General features: G+C 35.6%; 1 protein-coding gene and 1 long non-coding RNA gene across 5 annotated transcripts in view; one reads left to right on the top strand and one right to left on the bottom strand.

Annotated features, from left to right (window-relative positions):
- LOC121729596 (aquaporin AQPAe.a-like) overlaps positions 1-25,150 on the bottom strand; it is a 95,899-nt gene that overhangs the window by 35,144 nt on the left and 35,605 nt on the right. For 3 of the 4 annotated variants that reach the window (XM_042118156.1, XM_042118154.1, XM_042118157.1), the window contains one exon: positions 14,682-14,878. In XM_042118156.1, coding sequence (XP_041974090.1) covers positions 14,682-14,878 — 197 coding nt within the window. Of the gene's footprint in view, positions 1-14,681; positions 14,879-18,687; positions 18,894-25,150 lie in introns of those variants that run through there. The other variant, XM_042118155.1, reaches the window with a different exon arrangement.
- Positions 21,114-23,690, top strand: LOC121729597. Its single transcript, XR_006035982.1, has 3 exons — positions 21,114-21,125; positions 22,338-22,339; positions 23,583-23,690. It is a non-coding gene; the product is annotated as an uncharacterized LOC121729597 (long non-coding RNA).

Raw genomic sequence — 25,150 nt, forward strand, 5'->3', positions numbered from 1 at the left:
TGTAAGCATTGTCTAATAGTATCTTAGATTCAATAAAAAAAAATTATAATCCATTTTCAATTTGTCAACTTGTTGTCAACAGACTTCAACCATAAATAAAAGTATTCGTATGTATAGGCTTGCCACTCAAAAATCTATCATTTCTCATGTGTGTGTGTGTGTTGTAGTGTGTGTAATGTTTTATTTGTTAAAAAAATGTATGATAAAAGCATAATTGCAAAATAATATTAGTTCGATGCACTCCTTCACCACATAAACTATAACTGTGCAAAATTTCATGCACCTACGTTTCCCCATTTTTACCGACTTCCAAAAAGAAGGAGGTTATATGTTCGGCAGCCGTTTGTGATCCGATTTTCAAAATTCTTTTTGTGTTGTATAGGGTTTAACTCGAATTTGGTACCATGTTCACAAAAGTGGTGATGTGATGATGGGGTCCTGGAGGAATCGAGGGGACTCCTTGAAATTTGTATGGTAACATATAGTGATTTCAATTTTTTCTGAAGCATTCGAGGTAAATTCTACCAAAAAGTAAGATTTCGCACCAGGTTATACCCTGGATCCGAAGGTACCCAACAGAACTTTTAAATCCTTATAGATATAGGTTCGGGGATTTCGGCGTCGTTTAAACAACTGAAAGCATAAGCCAACACTTAAATTTATTTGATCATCATCATCAAAATCATTATTATGCCATGGGTCATCACATTATGACCCAATTATTGATGCTTTTAGTGATATTTTGCATCGAAGCAGATGTTTTTGATGATTATTTCGCTGTTTGTGGACCGATTTTCAAAATTCTTGTGTTATTGTATAGAGTATAATCTTGATTTTGTATAATAATTACGAAAGTGGTGAGCTGATGATGGGATCTATGAGCAATCGAGGGAAACCCTTGAAACTTATCAAAAGACTCATAGTGGTTAAAATGTTGTTTCTAGTCACTTAAGCTATGTTACGAATAAGAGAAAGTTCATACGAAGGTGTCTCTTGGTCCAAAGGCACTGAACAGAACTCCTGAACCTTTAAAGATAAAAGTTTTAAAATTGCAGCATCGCTTAGATAACTGCAAGCATTTACCACAATTTCGCTTACAGTAGCATAATGTGAATAGTTAACATTCGTAGTGGTTATTTACGCATAAAGCCTTATCTTGTAAATAACTAAAAAGAGTGAAATTATTATTTTTAACAAAAAATTAAAACCGACTTCCAAGGTAAAAAACATAATAATGTGAACTAAAAAGTATTAAATAACTTAAGAGTTATTTAATTCTGAAAAAGGCACTATTATAGAGTAAGCTCTATAACAGTGCCTTTTTCAGAATTCGTCTAAATCTCAACTATTTCTGTACATACTACAGTCTTCATTACTTTGAAGTCGGTACCAGTCCCAAAAGCTTCAGATATTCTGACATTGACAGAACTCACGATAAAATTAGCTGGTACCGACTTCAAATAATGAAGACTGTAGTATGTACAGAAATAGTTGAGATTTAGACGAATTCTGAAAAAGGCACTATTATAGAGTAAGAGTTATTAAATACTTTTTAGTTCACATTATTATGTTTTTTACCTTGGAAGTCGGTTTTAATTTTTTGTTAAAAATAATAATTCGTAAAAAGGGTTACAAAGTTTTTCGTTTGCGTATTAATATTATGATGATTATCATGTCCGCGCAGCTCCGACTGCCAAAATAAGGAATTCCGCGAAAACAGTACATTTGCTTGCCAAGTGGCAGCTATGTCCTTCCCAGTGGCCTACTGGTGCCTACAACCGTGGTAGGCACCAGTAGAACCAACGTTCAGAGAACATATTTTGAAGAAAATTATTCAGAATAAAAAATAAGTTTACTCCATAATATGTGTGCTAAATTACATGTGTCCATTAGTTTGTGACATTAGTGAGTTCAAACATACAGACTCGTGCTTTGTAATATGAAAATATAGATATGACTTAATTTATGATTTTATGCCATTACAATATTTTCAATCTAAAATTGTCTTGTGAATTCTTATTAAATCTATTTCTGTTACATCTAGCACTTAGACTATTGCACTTGTTATTACAAAGATTGTAGTTATTATAACGTTGCTCAGTTCGCGGTACTCCACCTTATTACTGCCTGCATTATAAAACAATTTGTAGCTTCCGCAATCATTTTAGATCTTGGCTATTGTGTGCCTTAGTCGAGAACTATTTTTATGTCTTAACGAATTTTGGTTTCAAATCCCTCCACTTGAATCAAAATTAATATATGTAATTAGAATAAAACGCCAAATATTTATTCCTAAACTAGCTGTCCCGGTGAACTTCATGTCACTTTAAAACCTTGCCTGGACTTCTACGAATATTTTAAGACTAATATCAGCCCAATCCGTTCAGACGTTTTCGAGTTTTAGCGCGACTAACACATTTGAAAATCCATTTTTATATATAAGATAGGTTACAAACATTTCAAAAAATATAATATTAAGTATGTAAACATTTTTTTATATAAACCTTGGGAACGTCCTATGTTATAATCGATTTTGGAAATAGCCCGGTGAAAGTACTGATAGCAAAAAAGTAACGGCACAGCGCAAAAAAATAAATTATATTGAAGTTTTTTTGTGTTACATTTACCTTGATTTTTAACTTATATAAATTTAAAAATCAAAGGATATATCATCTTGAAATGCAACAATTGAACATAAACAAACCAGAATTCACACTTCTTTTAAAACAAAATTTAATAAAGCCAAAAGAAGAATCGGAGCACCGCAAGGCTCATCACTCGCACCGCAACATTTCTAACGCTACACCATTGAATTAAATAATGTCCACTGAATTATTATTGCCCATTGTTACAGAGCTTAACTAACAAGATAAGATTACAATGGAGATAAAAGTACACACGATGTTTTTCGAGATCAATCATACTATGTCGCGGCATTGGCAACAGGTTTCGGCAAATCAGAGTCAAGGCCGGCGACTCTCGTAGGCGTCTATCTGTCTATCAATACTGCCTCATTAGCCATTCACGATGCCTTTAATGCTCTCTCAAAGCCCTTTCATGAGGTGATGAAAACGTTTGACGTTTATAGAACACCGCTTAAAGGGCTAATAGGAGCAAATTTCAATGCAAACGAGCGAATAAAGGACGAAATTACCATGTACGGTGATTGGTGATCACGCAAAAGGAAAATATATGTACTTATTACGATGCATATTAAAGAGGTACACATTGGCACTAAACACTGTTAGAAAGCAGAGAAATATTCCTTTCTAGACAAAAATAGTAGCAACTTAAATCATGATTTTATACATAGTTTGAGTGTGTTTTATGTACATATTTACGTCAATAGTGCTTACTGTTGGCTCTTGGTAATAACTAGCTAGTTTTTATTTGTATATTATTATGATAATGCTAGGTTTTGTGCGCACTGAAACTAGCGTAAAATGTCTATACTTAATATTATAAAGCTGAAGAGTTTGTTTGAACGCGCTAATCTCAAGCGCTAATGGTCCGATTTGAAAAATTATTTCAGTGTTAGATAGCTCATTTATCGAGGAAAGCTATAGGATAAATATTATCACGCTAAAACGAAGGAAAATGTGGAAAAAAATAGGGAAAATTATTTGAAAGGGGTTATCTCACGAACTACAGGAGCAATTTTATATTTTCGATATAGCGTAGACCACTTGGAAGGACATAGACTAGGATTTGCGAAAACATTTATGGTTTCCGTGAAATTCCTAATTTACGCGGGCGAAGCCACACGAAACGTCTAGTAATTCATAAAAAAGTGAATGAAAGCCAATTTTAAGATGATATCATATTCCGAGAATCCTTTCCCATTACGTCTTTTGATCAGACATTGACCACAAGTAATGAGGTATTGACTCTTTTTCTCCTTGACTTATCGTGACTGTTTTTATATCTTCCAGGTAACGTGATTGAACTTTTTGTACTCATTTAAGCACCGTTACTGGTCAATGATAGACAAAATTGCATACGTGCTCTCTATACGCTTGTTATACTATACGGAAACAATTTCGTATAGTGATTATGTTTGGTAGTGTAGTCTATATTTGCTAGTGAAGGATCAGTGGCAAACGAGTGCACTTAACCTTTAAATTGGCACATCTATTGAAAATCTATCGTTATAACATCTACAGGGTTAATAAAAAACTAAGTGCCTATACGTTAGTTAGGGTCTCATCGACCCGTCTCACATACCTCCGGGGTGTTTCAGTTTAGCTGATGCACATTCCCAACCCCAGAAAGGGTTTCACCTGCGCATCAAAAAAAAAAGGGCAGGTATGTGTTCCTAATATTGAGTTCACTGTGAGTCTGTGAAACTAGCAGCGCCTTCTACATACTTTTTGAAACTACATGTCTTCCATAATATCATCGATCCATGTTCTGAGTTCTATTTGATTTATATTTTAATGTTCAGACATCGGAGGTAAAACATTAAGCTACAAATATTTTTTTGTCCGTAATGAATCCCAATAATAATTGCCGGTTCACTTTATTACAACATTATGGTTATTACATAAACAAACAAAAGATCATAAAGAGGAAGCAATTCTATAAGTTCATAAAACAGTTATGGGGTCTTCGTTAAAATTATCACCATAATAATATTATTATATTAGAAACAAGTTTTTATAACAGTAATAATTATTATGTACACGTTTAAGGTGACGCCAAATGGTTTTTGTCGCGTAATTTAAAAACCATAAATATATTTCATATAAGCTATGGGCCAATCAAAGTGTATGCTTGAACCAATCTATGTACAAATTTTGGAAGCTTAAATCACTCTCCTCTGTTGGCAAAATTAGAATCCCTTTTTTTACAGAGGTCTTTTTGATTGATTATTATGTGTTATAAAAGTCGACCAATCGTGTTATGCTATGGGTAATTCAAAGACAAAGACATGATAAATACTGACAATGAACTTTAATTTCTTAGCTTTAGTCATTGCTGAGAAAAAGCGATATCGCTACAGCCAAATTATCAAGGCGTCGCCTTAATAAGTTGAGATCATTCAGAAATTCAGGGGCATTGCAGCGCCCAGTTAAGACGCAAAACCATACTAATATTATAAATAGTGTGTCCGTCTGTCTGTCTGTTACGTCTTTACGTCGAAACCGCAGTATGCTGAGCATACATTTTATCCCAGAAAAATGTACGGTTCCTGCACGATAAACGAATTTTGGCGCAACGGAGTCGCGGGCGTCATCTAGTATTTTATTATTAAAAAATAGATTATTCTATAGCTTTCTGTCTGAACACAGATCGGGTTTTGTTTTTTAGGTTGACTTCACCGGCAGGACTGGTTCGTTAGTTTAGGATTATCTTTTTGTAGATCTAGATATCTGTATGGGCATCGATAATTTCTTACGAGTCACGAAGATCACTTAGCGGTTGTTATTGATCTAATTAACTTGACATAGACATACGACTGCCATCGTTGTCGAGATGGCAAAAAGTATGAAGATCTATACACAGTATAATTTTGAAATGCCCGGTTTGTCGCGCTGAAAAAAAACAACGGGTTGCATTTCGCCAGTACCGGCGGAAAACGAGGCAGCAGCAGTAGGTATACATTTTCGTAGCGCGATAAAAAGATAACCATAAATTCGTGGTAAAGGTTTTTGCATTTAAACTTTTTGAAGTACAGCGTAGGCAATAATTAAATCGTGGTTTTATATTAAACTGGTTTAAAGCTAGAACAATGGTATGTTCATGTTGTCACAATAAACCACGCCCGGTGCCCGGCTTCATCATCAGCCATTGTGATGCTAATCCGTGATTGACGGCTGATTCGTTACGCAATAATTCACGTGCCTACTTAACTGGTTATAAATGACAAAAAAAAAACAGATAGCTAAGCCATCGGGACGTTTAAGGTTTTTATAAATAGATCAATCGCCTGTTTAATTCAAGATTGAGGTTTCTTACTGGTATTCCTAGAAAATATTGGGCTCAAAAATAATTTGACAAGTAGATAATTTTAAATGGATGTAAACTAGGTTAGCTGAAGTATACATAATAGAGACATCATCTGAAATATTCAGAAAGGTTTCAAAGATAATGTTAAATTAAGTATTTAAAAAAAGCCCCAATACAAAACACTAAAGTAGAGACCCCATATTTTCCAGCAGTAAGCAGGCTAGTGATGATTAAATGTTGCTAAGAATATTCTCAATAACGACAGCTCTTAAACAAAAAAAAAGTTCGAAATCGATCTACTCCTTCGGATGCTACGACGTCACGGACACATACACACAGAGACAGACAGACACGTGAAACTTTTAACACCCCTCTGTAATATTACAAATTTAACATTAAAGATAAAGATTACCTTTCAATAAAATAATCTCGGCGCATGTCAATCAAACTGATCAATAAAATAATTAAGCAATCAGTTATAAACCGTTATACAAACACGATAAGATAGCTAATGCCGTCGCTATCGAGCTGTAACAGCTAACCGCTGATTGTAACTTAATCACGTTTAAATATTAATCGCGTTTTAATCATAAATCAATTGTGATTCAATAAATCATTGTCGGATGACAGTTTTGGGCGTATTGAGAGTAATTATAAGTAATCAGCGGATTAACAAATACGACGTTGTTCGCGTGGGCTCCCGATAATGCCGCGACACATATTATTTATTAACTTATTACTTATTACGAGTAGTTGTTGGTACATATATTTCTTTTAAGACGAGACAACCGCACTACGGAACAGCTACGCGACACCGCAACTCAGGTGCTGCGTGAACATTCCTTTCTCCGTTATTAATTTCCTATTTTTGTTTATTAAGCTCATGATCAGCTTCCAAAGTAATACCAATTTATTTAAATTCAAGCATACATTCAGTATCTCAGTAGTTTATTTGAAACACACGCCAATAGATCGACAATTTTATTAACTACATATTTGCTGTTTTAATTTTTTTAAGGTAAATTTTCAACTAAGATAAGTAAAAAGTACTACAACTGCTGTAGTGTACTAGCTTCAGTTACGCATAGTGCAGTCACACATTTAATAAGAAAAATGCAACAGAATAATGGAATACTTGACCGAATCTTAAATAAGAAGTTGTTCTACATAAATAGCAAGTTGCTTTTGCGTTTGCTATAGAAGTAGAAAAAGTAGTAAGAAATAAGAATCTGTAATCAAACTGCTTTGCAAGACACGGCTTCGTTATTGCATAAGATGCAATATCATCTAAATATAAACAGATTTTAATCTCGGTTAATAGTTATTAAAAGCCACCTTTAAGCCCTTCTAATGGAAAGAATATAATATAATTATAGGGCTATGTGACGTTTAAGCAACGGTTGCAAAACTTAAGGGACCTTAGATCTTGGCCTATTAGTAGATCACGATCACATGACTATTAAAATTGACGTTTTGATATGCATAAGTTATGCCTATACCATAATCGACGGTAAACAATTTAAAACGCGACCGCGAGGTATAATAATAGTTCAATATCAATTATTTGCCAGCTAATGTTTATATGTCAATCAAGATTAAACTCGTGACAAACTGCATTAACCTAGGTTTAAAGGTAACCTTAACTCTCATAAAAGAATGCTCAGTATGCTGAGCTTTATTTTTCGACTTCACTCGGGCGAAGCTGCGGGAAAAACTATAATTAAAACGAAAAAAGAAAAAAAAAATAGGTTTTATATGTAGTTTTTTATGCCTCGATTTAGGATAGAACATTAGTAACAATAATTATATAGCACCTATTTATACAGGGCGTAACAAAAATAAGTGATAATACTTTAGGGTATGTACGTGTACCTTATAGAGAGTTCACTGTGAAAGTAGCAGCGCTGAAAGACCAACATTTTTTTTCACTTTAGTATGGGGAAACTCGTGACGCTCGGGCCCTTGCCCATACAAAAGTGAAAAAATTGTTTCGTCTCTCAGCGCTGCTACTTTCACAGTGAACTGTCTACAAGGAACACGTACACACCCTTTAGTATTATCACTTATTTTTGTTACACACTGTATAAACCCAATTATTTACCTAAGCTTAGCTAAGCTGAGAGGGCTTCAAATATGCCTCTACTCTCTAAGCGTTTGGTCTGTGCGTTGATCTATCAGTCTACCAGCTTTTCTCGTTATAACTTATACCACAGAAAAAGATACAGAAGAAGAAGATGAAACGAGATAATTATTACATTCGTTAAATATATTAACGTTACTAAATTACGTTATTACCTTGTACTACCACAAGGATACTCTGAACTATCAAATCGCGCCGATGATTCGCCAATATTAATAGTACCTACAATAAACACTTGTCAGGCTATTGTATTATTTATTTTCCTTGACTTTTTAATTCACATTGAAACGATAACGCCTATTGCTAAATACTAAACAGATGAAAGGAGTTGCATATATCGTGTTCGAGATGTTTATCCGCCTACATGACGTCTATATCTTTCCTACGCGCTACGCTACCACATACTATAAAACATAGGTGTCTCCCGCTCTGTATCCCTAAATATGATTAGATCTATGGATTTCAATGAAATATAAAGGAATTGTATTTAGAATAAACGTTTCTCAGCCCTTGTTTCAAGTAGATGTAAAAGAAAGACAATATTTAAAAAATACATTTTTTTACAGCAAAATTATCAATTATGCATAAGAATTCGCCTATAACTCAAGGGCCAAGAGATTCCAACAGTTAACCCCAAGAAAATAGGATAAAATTGAGCTTTATACTTCATACAAGGTTAGGTGTATCTTGGATAAAAATATGTTAAAACTGACTCGATCCTCGGAAAAATATAAAAAAATGACACTAAGCAATTATGTTTTTCATTTGTCCCTGTAAAAACTGCACTCCCGTATTTTTTGCCCATTTAACCATTTGCCTCTTATAGCACAGAATATCTTATAGGCTGAAAAAAAATCTGGCAACCCTAGTTTAACATTTTGTCGGCCTAGGAGTCTGAATTATTGCTAATCGTTTGTTAAAATAAACTTACATTATTTAGACTGGTGCAACTTAATTTTACATCACACTCGTTCTAACATCTGATAAATATTATGTTTGCCCGCATGCAACGGAACCTATAATTGTGCGGCAATTTTAATAAACGTATGTTGCGGTCGTATCGGACACTCGATCAAATTGCGCAACGCCCGGGCTCGTGACACGGACGCTCGCTCGTGACCCACACGGGACGCACACGATAACTTGTTAAAGGGTAAACGACTAGATTGTTATTATATTTGTCAGAACTTAGAACACCTCATAAACACCACTTTATGGAATATTTAAAAACAGTTCGGTACTACTCGGATATTTGCATAAAATGACAAATTATCCCAAAATCGCTTCTATTGTCACAGATCAAGTCATGAAAATAACTTTCTCATTCGTAATCATAACTCTGTGTCGGTAATCATCATAGTTGGTCGAAAGATTTTGGAGCCATAACTCTGAAATATAATATTATGTTTATAGTTTTATATACTTAGAACATTTTCACGTTTTATTGATTGCCTCAATTATAATTCGATAATTATCTAGATAAATAAATTACCATCACTGCAATTAGACACTCACATTTAGGAATAAATCCTGTTATGAACTTAACATTTTACACTGAGCATAATATAATTACAGTTTCCAGAAAGTGACTAACGTGCTGTCACAATTATTTAGATGCGAACAGGTTACTCGTATGGTCATAGTAATTGCCTGCATAAATTAATCTCGAGTCAAGGTCCGTTCATCTATTTCATATTGGCCTTTTAATGATATCGAACGGAACACGCGTATTACTTTTAACACAATATGACTGCGCTCATGGGAAAGACGGGACATTGAATAGATTGTCCTAATTCGTACTCTGCCTGCCGCATTTCCATGTATGGTCGTTAAACGAATTGCCCGAGCGATAGTTTTATTGATAGATATATCAGTGAGATAGGTGGGCGTGGGAATGTTTGTCTGTCATCCGGTGTACATAAAATACTGCTTACGTTAGAGTAGTACCTAATGGAATAACAGTAAATATTTGACGCTTGGAGTGATAACTAATGACTAATGAGTAATGACTCTGACTCTATAGTTATTACCGAAGCTTCAGCTTTGGTTTGCTTCAGCTTTGAAATTCTTTATTTCAGGCAATAAAATACAGCCCATATGAATTATTAGTAGATTAGTAACAATTTTTCCTTAACTTATGTTAGTAGGTTAGTAATTAAAATTAACATTAATTACTAACCTACTAACATAAGTTAAGGAAAAATTGTTACTAATCTACTAATAATTCATTCGGGCTGTATTTTATTGCCTGAAATAAAGCATTATTATTATTATTATTATTATTATTATTTGGCCTCCTTCAGCCATTGTAATCATAGGTGGTGGGGCTGCGGTCGTATCACGTATCACCTTCAGGAGCAGGAACACCGTTGGGATTTTAGTGGGTAGTCCCGGGTGCGGATACTACGTCCGCCCCGGGGAGTCCCACATACCTCGGTGGTCCTCCCCAGGCCCCGGGGATGCGTAAATGCATTCCCCCAACGATAAAAAAGCCATTGTAATCATGTTCCTTCAACAGCCTTTAAAAATTGCCAAACCTTTGCGTTTGGCCGAAATCACGGGTATATCCAGGGCGTTGGCGAAAAATGTTAACCTCCCCCTCCCTAGTGTGACATCTCAATTTTGCAATTTTACACCTAATAGTTAAAACCACTTCAATGTTTCAAATGCGATTTAATTTAAATTTGAAATGTGATGTTACTAAACTCAGGATCCCCACCCTCTACGTGTGACATACTTTATGGATGGCCCCAAAGAGTTGCAAGCTTTTAAAAGCGTGGAAAAAAATATACACCATTTTTACTAGGTTCTTCGTATACTTCTATACTATCATAATAGCAGCTCTTTCGCGTCGTAGCGCGAATTGAGTTATGTAAGCAATTTGCAACAGTTGGTGTTACGTTACGGCAAAGTTCAAGTGCAAGTTGTATAAGGTTTTGCGATCACTCGTAACGTAAGGTCGTACTCGAATTAAAACGGTTTTAATATCCATACTAACATTATAAATGCGAAAGTGTCTGTCTGTTACCTCTTCATTTGCTGAACCGATTGTGCTGAAATTTCGCATGAAGATACTTTGGATCCCGAAAAAGGACATATGATACTTTATCCTGGAAAAATGTACATTTTCCGCGCGATAAACGAAATTTGGCGCAACGGAGTTGCGGGCGTCATCTAGTCTGGGATAAAAAAAATCAGCCAAGTGCGAGTTGGACTCGCCCATGAAGGGTTCCGCAGCAGCAATAAGGTTTATTTCTATGAAATTAAAAAGTTTTTGATTTATTTTTATATTTCAGTTGATTTAATGAAAGTTAAATTAAGGTTTACTATTTATGACGCATAAAAAAACTACTCGCTAGATCTCGTTCAAACTAATTTTCGTTGGTAGTTTTTATAGTAATGTACATCATATACATATTTTTTATTATAATTTATTTATAATTTTTCCATTTTTTATCAAAATCTAAATGCGGTTCACAGACTACATCTACTTACCAAGTTTCAATAGTATAGCTCTTATAGTTTCGGAGAATAGGCTGTGACATACGGACGGACAGACATGACGAATCTATAAGGGTTCCGTTTTTTGCCATTTGGCTACGGAACCCTAATTAGAAGCTGAATCAGAAAACATTATAAGAGTCCTGCGATGGGATGAAATGACGTAAGGAAAATAAAGGGTTTTGTTTGAAGTTTCATAACTCGCTGTCGAAATTATCGAATGCAAGTTGTCCTAACACCCAGTTGATCACTGAACCACGAACGCCCTCCGAGCTAGGTCCTACGACTTGCGACATTGGCGGAAGGTGTCGCATATCGGACACGACATACTCCATGCTCGGTGGTTTATCTGACTTAACTTCCCGATTGTAATATTCTCACTTTACGTAGCTCGACTTGCAGAAGAGTGCAGATTGTTACACCTAGGTACGACCTAAACCACGAGATGAGTCATAAAACTGCATGTTAAAAATCAAAATTAATATTAAATTTTGAAACTAGGGCATCACAAAAATTAATTATGCGGACACTGTTTAATAAGGGGATATTTTACACAAAACACAATAAACAGTAAGTCCAGTTTGTTATGGCTTAATGGCAGTAGTTTTTATTGGCAATACCATAGACCAGGGGTCACCAATTAGTTTCTCTCGGGGTCCGTTTTAAGACATGAAATGACCTTCGCGGTCCACACATTTTATATATAAAAAAAATTAAACAAGGGTAATTACGGAAATTACAAAGGTATTTTTTAGATATCAATGAGAAAAGTAATCATTTTTTGTAGCTAATTATCGCTCTGAAGTTTGGAGTGAAATATTGGTCAAGCTATAGATATTGACATTAAATCCTAGACATGTTGAAGTCATAAGATGAATGAAGATCATCTTCGAACATGCTTGGTCCGCACACAATGGGTCGGCGGTCCGGATGCGGACCGCGGTCCGCCATTTGGTGACCCCTGCAATAGACTATGGCCTAGGACCACCATTAATATAAAAAAAAAATACTATAATTTTAAGGTACTCGTAAGTCGGCACTAGGTGTATGCTGCAGCGTAGCAACGTGACACTTTGCGTATTGTGTCGCGTAGCTCCGTAGGTGTGGAGATTCTCAGCACAAATGCTGAGAATCTCCATACCTGTCATCTAAATTTACCAGAGATACTTTGTGAGGCGAGAAAAGACATAGGGCTTCGGTTTCCGAGCGATAAAATATTTTAGACACATCACACAACGGTGTGTGCTCTAGTGCGAGAAAATACTAATTCGGCCGTGACGTCTCCCGTCGCTTCACTGCACAGTCACGGTGCAGTCTATTCTCACCTTTATGTGATGAATCCAACGATTAGTCTCAGTATGAGTGATGTACGTAACAATATCGTTGCCTTCGCGTCAGCGTGACAGCCTTTCCCGCGGCGACACGACGCCATTGTCGCTCCTATATTGTTTATGTAATTGATGATGGCTATTTTTGTAGCTCATGTATCAAATAATATAAAATATGTTCTAGTGATTTAAGAAAGACAAAAGAACCGCTGGCCTAGACAAAGTATCTTTCTTTAAAAACGATGACGAAATTCGTGATCAAAATGTATGCGGTTTGACATAAGTCATCGCTAAAGTCAATTTTGCTTGCGAAGACTAATGTCAAATCCTATACATTTTCATAACGAATTTCGTCATCGTTTTAACGAAAGATACTTTGTCTAGGGCAGCCGTTGTGTCTTTAAAGTCAAAATGCATTCTCTAGTTTCGTTAGCGAAGATTGTTGTCAAAAATGTATGGGATTTGACATAATGCATCGCTATGTGTCATGGCGCTTGTGATGCGATATGTCAAACGCCATTGACATCGGAACCGGGCATTTGGCACAAAAGCGAATCTGTAGGAGATATGCCAGCTCCAATATTTAACACTCGAGAAGAGCATAAAATAAAGTAATACATTTTATATAGAACGAGCTAAATTATTATTGCTGAGTAACCTCACAGGGACCATACATTTGTCACCGAAAAATTAGCATATTATATCCTTCCTACGCCTATTATCTTTTCCAAATTCGGTGAACATTTTTTAATCCTTTTTATAGTTTGAACCAAGGACGAAAGGTGACGCCGAGAAACAACGTACATAAACCGGCCTAGGGCCTTTTGAAGGACGGGGTTTTTTTTTTTTTTTTTTTTTTTATTAAATAAGGGGGCAAACGAGCAAACGGGTCACCTGATGGTAAGCAACTACCGTCGCCCATGGACACTCGCAACATCAGAAGAGCTGCAGGTGCGTTGCCGGCCTTGAATTATTATGCTAATCAACTATCAGATTGATAACAATCTTAGACTTTTTGTTTTGTTTGTGCGCTCTGTGTACGTAGAGTTTCTTACACAAATTACTTAACTCTTCTAGAACCTACGTTTTACATTGCAGCTTTTTTCAAAACTAAAATTTATGCAATATGCTATGCATGGGATAAATTTAATCCTTATTCCTTTACAAAAAGAGCTCGTGGCAGTTTTCATCGCCCCCTAACGCAAGATGCCTCTAGCGGTACTTTAAGAATAACATCACAAATACGCCATCTAAGGCCTAAGGACTTAGGTGGCACATAAACACACACACACACAATATAAACTTGAATCTTAAGCATGGGCGCCGAGAGGGGGGGAGGGTGCACTTGGGAATCTCGGGATTAATAGGAATTTAATTGAAATAAAAAAAAACATTTTGTAACCCTATTACCATGCCGTACAAAGATAGTTCGTAGTGTTTTGGCACTAAATGTATTTTTTGACAGTCACTGTTGTTCGTAAAAAGTAAAAAGAAAAGAAAGAAAACTAAAATCTGCGCCCCTTGGAAATTAATTCTGCCGGCGCCCATGGTCTTAAGACAAAGGTATACTTAATGGCCGTCTCCACCAATTGGCGAAACCGTGTGTAAGCTCCAAGCCAAAACATCGACGCGATTGCTCAACGTGAAAACTTTTACGATGCGACGCTGCAAAGCAATATTATTTCTTGGCGATTAGTCTTCCAATATTCACCGTTGTATATCATCAAATACGTTATCTGAAGTAATAAAGCTTTGGCACGTACCTGAACAATGGAGCCCACGAGCAGCCCGAAGCACAGCGCGATGCTGGTGACCTGCGGCGCGTTGCCCTCGGAGATGGTGATGCAGGACGCCACACCGATGGAGGTGAGGAAGAACGTCCCCAGCAGCTCGGCCACCAGTTGCCGCCAGATCAGCTTGTTGTCCGTCACATCGGACAGTCCGATGATGGACGTCGTCCCTGGAAGAAAGGGGAATGTCAGAAAACAACCTAACAATTTTTTTCGAGGCCGCACCCAGTGAGATTATGTTATTACTTAACTTTAAATTAATAAATACACATCTTCTGTCAATCTTCATTTAATTAGAGCTATCATTAAATGTCTCTGAGAACTGCCGTATAGTATAGTATTTAGTAAACAGAATTGCTTAGTTTAACGTATTTAAAGTGTTATTTAGCATAATTATAATTTAATTCCAAAACATTCCTGATGAAATAAAACTGAAACATTTTCTGTGACTTTGACACACACTAAACAGAAGCAGATATACATACAAGAAAACTATTAGACATGCTAAATATCCAGCAGAATCTCTATAAATCAATTATAATAAACGCTATTTCAACAAAATTACTAATTCGGTAAGCACCGTAAACCAACAATAGAAAATATTTAGCCATTATGAATATTAAAAAGTTAATTGACCTCATGATTGCGTGAGAAGTCATTACGGTATAGAACTCTCGTTTCAAGGTCGGAAAATCATTGTTGACATTATGGTCCAAACAACGAAAGCAGTGATAAAGGAGGTTGGCAAGTCGCCATACATTTACTACCTCGCGCTCGCTACCCAGGATTTCCATTTACAAAACTTAACAAAAAAAGCTTAACTGGTCGCTGTTAATCATTAGCTTTTCCACACTGTGCCCTTTTTTGTTTATCAAGGGCATGCGTTATAGCGCAGTCAACATAACACGTGAGGCACATTTTGACGCATTCAATTATTGAATATGCCAAACGAAAGTTGAATAAAAAGATGATGACGAAAATTGAAGATGAAATTGCATAGTGTGGACATAGCTATTTGTGTGTTAACGTACATTTTTTTGTTGAGTTATAAATGCATGATCTAAAGAAAAATACTGCAGTCATGAGCATAACTCAATTCGTAATTCTTGTGGGATGATACACAAATGCACAGTGTTTTATAGTAAGACAATATAAAAACAAGTATTAAGACCATCTCCATTTCTAAAATTTCGTAATATGCATTATAAATTTAAAAACAGTATTGTGATATTTTAAACTAATACAATACTTGTTTGCTCTTATACAAAGATGGCAAGGCAATATTATAATAGAATATCAAGTGCGATACGCACTCCGTGGCATCTGTACAAACAGACGGATTTGGAAACAATGTCAAGTATTCTATGTTTAATTAATACACTCGCTTGTTTTTGTAGCACATATTTAAACAATACGAGTATGTTATTGAAATAATACATAAAGTTAAAAACTGAATATAGTAAACCAATTACAGGCTCAAATATTTGAAAAGTAGTTACTTTGGCTAAAGATTAATCTATAGGTACTTACTAATATTTCCGTCGTAAATCTTATATCTTTAAAAGAGCAATTCTTGTATACATACTCGTATAATTGGAATCTCGGAATCGGCTCCAACGATTTTCATGATATTTAGTATACAGAGGGTTTCGGGGTCGATAAATCGATCTAGCTAGGAATCATTTTTAGAAAATGTAATTTTATTCCCGTTTTATCGAATACCGAGCAAAGCTCGGTCAAATAGCTAGTATTTAGTAATCTGTGCTCTCTTTGCTTACATTATAAATGTGTTGTCTGACAGTTACCTTGTTAGGCGAAAACCTGAACCGATTTAGAAACCACATGAAAATACTTTGAGTTCCTGAAAAAGTGGTAGAATTGTTTTCATAAAAGGAAAATATCTCATTTTCAAGTGATGTACGAATTTCAAACAATATAACGCACGATCAGACCATCGCCAAGTGAACTTTAATCACCCCCTAGTAAATATAGTCTGCGATAATTATGATGACACTGTGTATACAGACGTTAAACAATGCCTTGTCTTTGCCTGTCAAGCGACTTTTATAACGTATCAGATAAGGACAAAACATTATATAACTACTAGTTGACGCCCGCAACTCTGTTGCGCCAAAATTTAACTGTACATTTTTCCGTGATAAAAAGTATATGATGTCCTTTCCCGGGACTCAAAGTATATCTACCCTATACCAAATTTCAGCAAAATGGGTTCAGCGGTTTGGGCGTGAAGAGGTAACAGACAGACACACTTTCGGATTTATAATATTAGTATGGATTTAAGTGTAGCAATAAAGTATACAATAGATGTTATAATAGCAAGAGTTTTAACTCTATAAATGGTATTGCTCTACAAAATGTATTCTCCAGCGATACCATACTGAGACATAAATATATACACATATTGGATTATCTAAATAGCTAACTTGGGTATAGCCATAAAAGTTCTTGAATATTCTAGTAAATACATATTTCGTGTAGAGCTAATTTTCAAAAAGAAATTACAGTGGACTCTACCTCACCGAAACGGTACGCAACGCGAGGATGCATAAAACTAAATTTGAATATCAAACAGCGTCGCGTTACTATTGCACATTTAATTTCTTTTTTGCGACGCTACCACGTCTCTTTGTTCGTTTCGGTGTTACCTGACCCTAATAAGGTATCATTATTATCTTCCATAATTATTTAAGCTAATAATTTAATACGTGGGAGAGCCATGCTTCGGCACGAATGGGCCGGCTCGACCGGATAAATACCACGTTCTCACAGAAAACCGGCGTGAAACAGCGCTTGCGCTGTGTTTCGCCGAGTGAGTGAGTTTACCGGAGGCCCAATCCCCTATTCCCTTTCCTACCCTCCCCTAATATATATTACCCTATATATTACCCTATTCCCTCTTAAAAGGCCGGCAACGCACATGCAGCTCTTCTGATGCTGCGAGTGTCCATGGGCGACGGAAGTTGCTTTCCATCAGGTGACCCGTTTGCTCGTTTGCCCCCTTATTTCATAAAAAAAAAAAAAATTAACGCACCAACCTGATATTCGCTCGCGTTTCTCAAAATACAGAGCTAAACCAAGTTTACTAAATAGTAACTGCGTAAGTTAAATTAAGTTTTGATATCGATAATCTTAGTTTTCCTCCAGGAACATACTCGTATATATGTATTCTGTGCCAGGAAAATGCGTTGAAATCTACATTTCCCAAACTCATAAAACGGTCTAATCTACGTTGTTTTTTTTTATGGGCCTGTAAATTATTCTGCCTGGACTAGACGAAATCCAGCGCTGGATTGGATATTTGGATAGGAATAATGTAAGCCGGTCATTACAGAAAAAATAACATAAGCCTATGGAGAGTGTTCGATTTCTATCAATCATGCCATCACTTTCCAATTTATATCGAGCAATAAATGTGATTAGACCATCTTGACGGTAACAATAAAACTACTAAAGTGCTGAACTTTCTACAGGTACGAAAAAAATAAACCACTTTTACTGCAGGTGTTGAGTTTTCTTAATGGTTCATTTAACTCATAGAGTTACTTTTTTTTAGACAATTTTTTAAATAATTGTCGTTTTGTTTTCAAAGCCAAAAATGGTGATTGGTGAAGAGTTTTCTTATTGCTTCACTTAACTTTTCTTATATTTCTCAGATTAATTTAGCATTTATTCTCTATCTGTTTTTAAAGTTATCTGTTTACCATTTTACCATTTACCATACTGTTTACCACAAAAAATATAATTTTCCATATTGTTATCGAAAACTTTATTGTTAATGTATACTTTACGATAAAAATAACTCGTTTTTTTTAATAGAAAACTCGTCCAATGTGTCCAAAACACGATGCAAATGCTCTACATAAATTTAAATGAATGCCATACTACATATTAATTAATTGATTGTATTTATTTAATCAAATTGACTACCCATTTATTTTATACAACAATCCCTACTTACTCTTCTGCATTTCATCCATTGGGTAATCCGTTTTCATGATCACTGGTACACACGCAGGAATGTTAATAGAAAAACTCCCAATGAAACCGCGACACGGTTTTCGTAATTGAAAAACCAGCTATAGTTCTTAATTTGAAATGTCTTGGAGAAAATCGCGTACGACCGCGTTGCGTCGCTACGTGTGTTGTAGTGAGGGATGTAGACGCGACGGTGCACTTTTTACGACTGTTTATAAAATAGAATTCAGATCGGTGCGAGGAATGCCAAACAACTTCTTTTTGTTTTGTCGCAAGTTCGGCGAATTTTGGTAAAACAAGTTTATTGTCTTTCTTAGTGATGATATCAGCTTAGATCTGGCCATATCTAGATATCACAACTGTAACAAAACCTATAATAAATCATTATTAATATATTATAGGTAATATTGGTAAACATTGGTTGTTTGTTAAATTTATGACAAAAATATTCACTCTCATAAGTTTTTTACAGATATTTCAATCTCTGGTTTTATAAACAACTCCTACTAAGGCCTAGCGCGCACCACGACATTATGCAGCGCGATTAGAAATACAACATATTCAGAGTTAGTATGACAGTGCGCGCACATGTGAGTAAATAATCGCAGCGATTTTAAAATTGTGATTTGTCACATTTTGCTGCGACTGCTCGCGACGCGATTGTCGCGAAAATAAAATGCAGAATATGAAATTGTGTGGTACCGCGCGCACTGCGATAATAAAATCGCACACTCGGGCCGGCCGGCACTTCATTTGTGTTTCATCTGTCTACAGATTAATACATAATATCATCTGTCCAACAATAAACATCGTAGTGGTGTATATTATACTCTTTGTTAAACATGTCGGCGCCTGTATCTCCAATGGAGTGTCCGTCTCCAAACGATACGAAGATAGACGTGGAACATTTGATAATCGCAGTACAAGAAAGTACACCATTGTGTTTTCATTCTATAATAGAATTTTAATTCTATAATAGCCAAATATTTTTTTGGGATACATCCGAGGTTAATGTTATTTCTGATAAAAGAAACCTTTGATAATTCTATCGGCTGTAAAAGGATGAGTACAGTATTGACGAATTTTCTTTTTTTTTCTGCGGTCCTCCAAAGTAGTAAATAAAGACAAGCAACTTGTACGAAATCGAAAAGTGCGCAAAGATCACTATTTATTTATCGCAGTGCGCGCGCCGTACTCTCTGCGATTTTTTACAGCGCGATTTTGAAATTGTGTCGCAAAAACTAAAATCGTGGTGCGCGCTAGGCCTAATGAAATACTTTTCCTTTTACTGGTGTCATTTAAAACACACAATTAATCAAACGCACAGCCTCCCAAAAGCATTACCATATTTTTGCCTCCCCATAGGTTAAAACCAGTTAAAACTAAGATCTACCTGTCAACATATCAAGACTACTAGACTCATGTGATGAGATAATAGACAGACAAGACAGTCCATGCTATGTTGCATGTTAGAAAGCTCTAGTCAATTACAAGTATAGTTCGTTAGTTACATAAAAGGTTAAAAACAATCGCTTGTAATTTAAACCCCTTTACGTAGTACACACGAATATTGTTGTAATGTAATATACTTAATGTAAAAATTGAATATAATGTTAGCGGGTATTTGGCCGCTAAAATTATATTCGTGTGTTCGACACATTTACGTGTTTACGTTTTTGTCGATCCTGGCATACAGGTGTTGCAGAATGCAGTGCAACACCTGTATGCCAGGATCGACAGGAAACAACCAATGAAAAATCTTTTTGAAAACGAAATTAACCAGAAGAATGTTAGGAATCGTAAGTACTTATTCCACTTTAAAATAATTAATATTAAAATTAATATTAAAATAATTAAATTCCTAATAATAATCCATAATACAGTAGGGACTGAAAAACTTAAAATATAGAGCCGATGTCTGTTATATTTGTTTCTGAGATTTTATTTTTCTTTATTTTTAGAATACTTACTACAAAAAAAATTTAAGTACAATTTAGAAATTAAAGTGAAGCAGTAAAGGTTCGATTGGCGATATATAGTTTCGATCCGTCGTAAATGAATAATTTCTTATCCATACTAATATTATAAATGTAAAGTGTGTCTGTCGGTCTGTCCGTCGCGTCTGTCTGTAACCTATTCAGGCCCAAACCGCTGAACCGATTTTGCTGAAATTTGGTATAGAGATACTTTTCATACTTTACTTAGTCCCGGGAAAGGACATATGATACTTTTTAACCCGGAAAAATGTACGGTTCCCGAATTTTGTCGCGACGAAATTGCGGGCGTCATCTTTGTCATATTTACTGGGCAGGGCAATTTGCTGGGCAAGGTATGAAGATACTCCCGGGTAAGGACGTGGTATAAATTTTATCCTGAAAAAGGTACGGTTCCTGCACGACAAACAAATTTTGACGCAACGGGGTTGCGGGCGTCATCTATTATTTTTATAAAACCCTACCGGATATGCGATGGATCGAAACGATCAAATTCAAATTCATTTATTTTTGCGTAGGTATGTGTGTTACAATAATAGGTCTTATAATATTTTATATCAGGTTCAACACGATTAATTTTGCATGCCCACAGAGGCCTATCCTCTGTGGGCATGCAAAATTAACAATAATTAAAAAAAAATACGGTCTAAATTCTAACACAATAATTAATAGAAGAAATAATAAAAGTAAGTCATAAGAATTAAACATTTTAAAGCAATAACGTAATCTTCACACCTATACAAATTTCTTAACTCTAACTTTCTTTTGGTAAGCGAATTATAAATATGGGATCAGTCCAAAAGAAAGTAATACAGATTACTGATGCTGTTACACCGGCAGAACAGGTTTGGCTGACCAGTCATGCATTCACCTCTTGTTCTTAGAATGGAAAACATTTGGATTGGTGACGTCATAAAAGACGTAAATAAGTTTTCTTATTTTACTTTTAAAAAATTAAATTTGAATTAGATATTTGAATAATGAAATAGTATTCTTTTTTATTTTCAAATTAAATTAGGCTGCAAGGTGCTTTAACAAGAGTTTTTCTTTCAGCGCATCTTATTTAACCAATCAAATGCGTCAAAACACTAACCAATTAATATCGCTGTTGATCAAAATATAAACTCCTGTCAAAATACTTCCAGAAACCGGGCATAAATGGGCACCTCTTGTTTAACTTTCATAGGTAGGCTAAGCAACTATAAAAGAAACTGTCTATGACGTCCGAAACTTCTTTGCGCCAAAATTCGTGTATCGCGTGGAAAACGCACACTTTTCCGGATAAAAAGTATCCATACCCAGCAAAATCAGATCAGTGATATGGGCGTGAAAAGGTAACAGACGGACAGACACACTTTCGAATTTATAATATTTTTTATAACCTTTTAATAAACCAAGAGAGAGTTGCAAAATCGACAACACGTCATTTCGATGAAATTTTGCGGAAATATGAATTCCGAGTTAATAGATTTCTAGTTAAAGACGTAAGGGGGTTTCAGCCCGGAAATCATTATTACCTAGAAGGTAGACTCTATGAGTCAGGTTATTCATGGTATTAATGTTTCCATTGTAGTTTTATGAGCGATTGTGACTTACGATAACACGATCGCAAGACGCAAACTAATTAGTATAGTTACAGCAGTAAAGTCTTCGTTACCCTATGAAAATGACAGATGACGCTCAAAACACGCGCAAAACAACTTTAAAACCCCCAACCTGGGCCACGATGGACAACTGCCATCATTGGCAATCATAGACGAATATCTCTTATTTTATTTATTGTGAAATGTTTTAGTTTTTCATTCATGACCCTTCATTTACGTTACTAAAGGAGCCGCCTAATACAATTATTATAGAGTTCGCAAACTACTTTTTAAGCCATAAAATGTGCTTTAAATTATTGAAAATAGTTTTCCCGACAAAGCTACTACTATAACCATGACGAATTTTTAAGCTATAATAAAAATACATCAAGTATATACACGGGCATAGGAGAAATTATTTATAGTGGCTTATCAGTAAAAATTCAGTGGCTGTGTGCTGTAGATAAGAGTAGCCTCGCGCTGTGAAAACAACGCTGTTTGCTCGCACTATCACACCTTTAAACAGTTAATTTATGTTACGCTAGGGCTACCTAATTCATGATGCTATGCGAACCTCCTAAGTCTCGTCTAACGGGGCTCTGGGAGAGGATGGGAACCTCCCCGGCTTAGCCAGACCCGGCGCCGAGGGGACGCTTCAGTTTGCCGAAGTGTTCCTTCACTTTGGTGGAAGTCCGGTCCCTTCTGAGGTAGACCGGCCGGTCGTGGAGGGAGTCCTGTGTTTGTTAGATCCGGGACATCGCTCCTTTATACGGCTGAAGGCGAACCGCAGGTGGTTTTAGTGAATACGAGTCTCACATACCCCCGGGGTGCTTCAGCTAACTGAGGCACATCCCCAACCCGGGGCACCCATGATGGGTTTCCCCTGCGCAAAAAAAAGGGCTACCTAATTCATAAATTCTACCGGAGGATCAAAAGTGAATTGGGGTTCAAAGTTTGTATGCCACGAACACCATATTTCCCACGGGCGAAACCGCGAGCAAAACTAGTAAATGTTACATGAATAATAATATTCCTTTAAATGTAAAGGAAAAATAACGAATTCATTGCCCACACTGTTACCATTTTTATGGGAAACGACTCAAAATTGTATGTAAAACTTTATTGTGTTAAAACGATATATTATTATGATGATGCAGATTTCAAGTCACTATGATTCATCAAAAACATCAATTTCAATATTGCATATTGAATATTTTATCTAACATTATTGTAATAAGGTTAATTAGGGAAAGTTCGGACACAGGGTAAGTCCGGATTCAACTTATCACTAAATTAGTCAGTATACTGCACTGCAAACACAAACTGTAGTACCGTACCGTAACTGTAGTTTAATTTAGCGTAAACTTGAATTGTCCGGACTTACCCTGTATCCGAACTTACCCTGATTATGTATAATATTAATTATAATATAAACATGCATGTGTCATTATCAAAAAGAAACTATTGACAACCCTATTAGAGGCTAACAGTGTTTGAGAATTAACGCAATACAGTAATGTCTTATTTATTACGTTTCGGTTAAGTACCTAGGCATTAGGCTAATGATTTATGAAAACATACGGATTATGAAATGCATTTGTCCTTTTCGCACATTTATGAAGAAAAATTGAGGAAGAGTTTAATAACTTAATAGGTACTGATGGCTTTATTACTAAATAGTCGATAGGGACGGTGATTTTCCACATAATATATTTTTAAAACAAAAGAAAAAAAAAAATACTTTTAAACATAAGAATCGAGGAGTATTACTGCAATTGAAAAATGTTCTGGAACCAATTTACATAGAAATTTCCATGCCAACAATAATATGATTTCAATATGCATCATTAAGTATAATTTCCTTATTTGATTAAGTCAATCATTAAATATAAAATTATACAGATGAAAAGTTAATATTTTTGAGTTAGGTACTATTGTTGCTAGTTCTTATCTTTCGAAAACAAATTAGACTCGGTCGTAAAACCATCTCAGAACTTAGGAGCGGGCTGCCAAATTTTGCTGTGTTTTCTAATAGCCAATCAATTGGTATTATTCAGTTTAACATATTACGATCTGATAATAAAATTAATAAAAACACGACAACGCAATTTATACAAATCAAATAAATATGTTACTTGGGGCATATTCTATCCTATATCCTATCTATCAACACTTTAAAGTTTAAGAGCGGGCTACCAAATTTTGCTGTGTTTTCTTATTTCTAATAAGTATTACGATCCTGGAAGACGATTGACTTAAATGAAATTGAGATTTATTTATGTAATCATTGTATATTTATCTGATATTTGCCTAATGGAAAACACGATTCACTTATTTTGACTCGATAGTTATATTTTTTGAAATTGTGAATCTTTCTGGGCTTTTCAACAAATATCTGTTACACTTATTGGGTTACTATCATTTAATAACTTGCACTACTACAATCGCTCACTTTATAAAATAATGGCTAAAGGAAATATTAGTACCCTATTAGCTGCAGCGCAAAGCATAACCCTCGGTGGCACGATTCATGGAATCATTGTATATCGATTGGAGGATAGCGGGGTGTGTAGGCGGGGCTAGCGTGCTTTGATATTTCTGACAGCAGGCCACCCATCAATCCCCAAGCGGCAGCCAGTTGTCGCATAACAATTGAAAATCTATTGTGTCTGCAATTCCCACGATGGAGGTGTTCTACAAGTTGCGAGCGTTATTTGCTCGTGTTAAAACATAAAACATCCCGCAGTAATTGTAAATTTAACTCACTTATCACTCAATTTAATCACTAAAAATACGTTATGTCTTTCCCCGTCGTCTACTCTATGTCTGTACCAAATATCATCAAAATCAGCCCAGCACTTTTGGAGCT

This window comes from Aricia agestis, chromosome 8 (genome assembly GCF_905147365.1).
Source record: "Aricia agestis chromosome 8, ilAriAges1.1, whole genome shotgun sequence".
In the NCBI taxonomy this organism is placed as follows: Eukaryota; Metazoa; Arthropoda; class Insecta; order Lepidoptera; family Lycaenidae; genus Aricia; species Aricia agestis.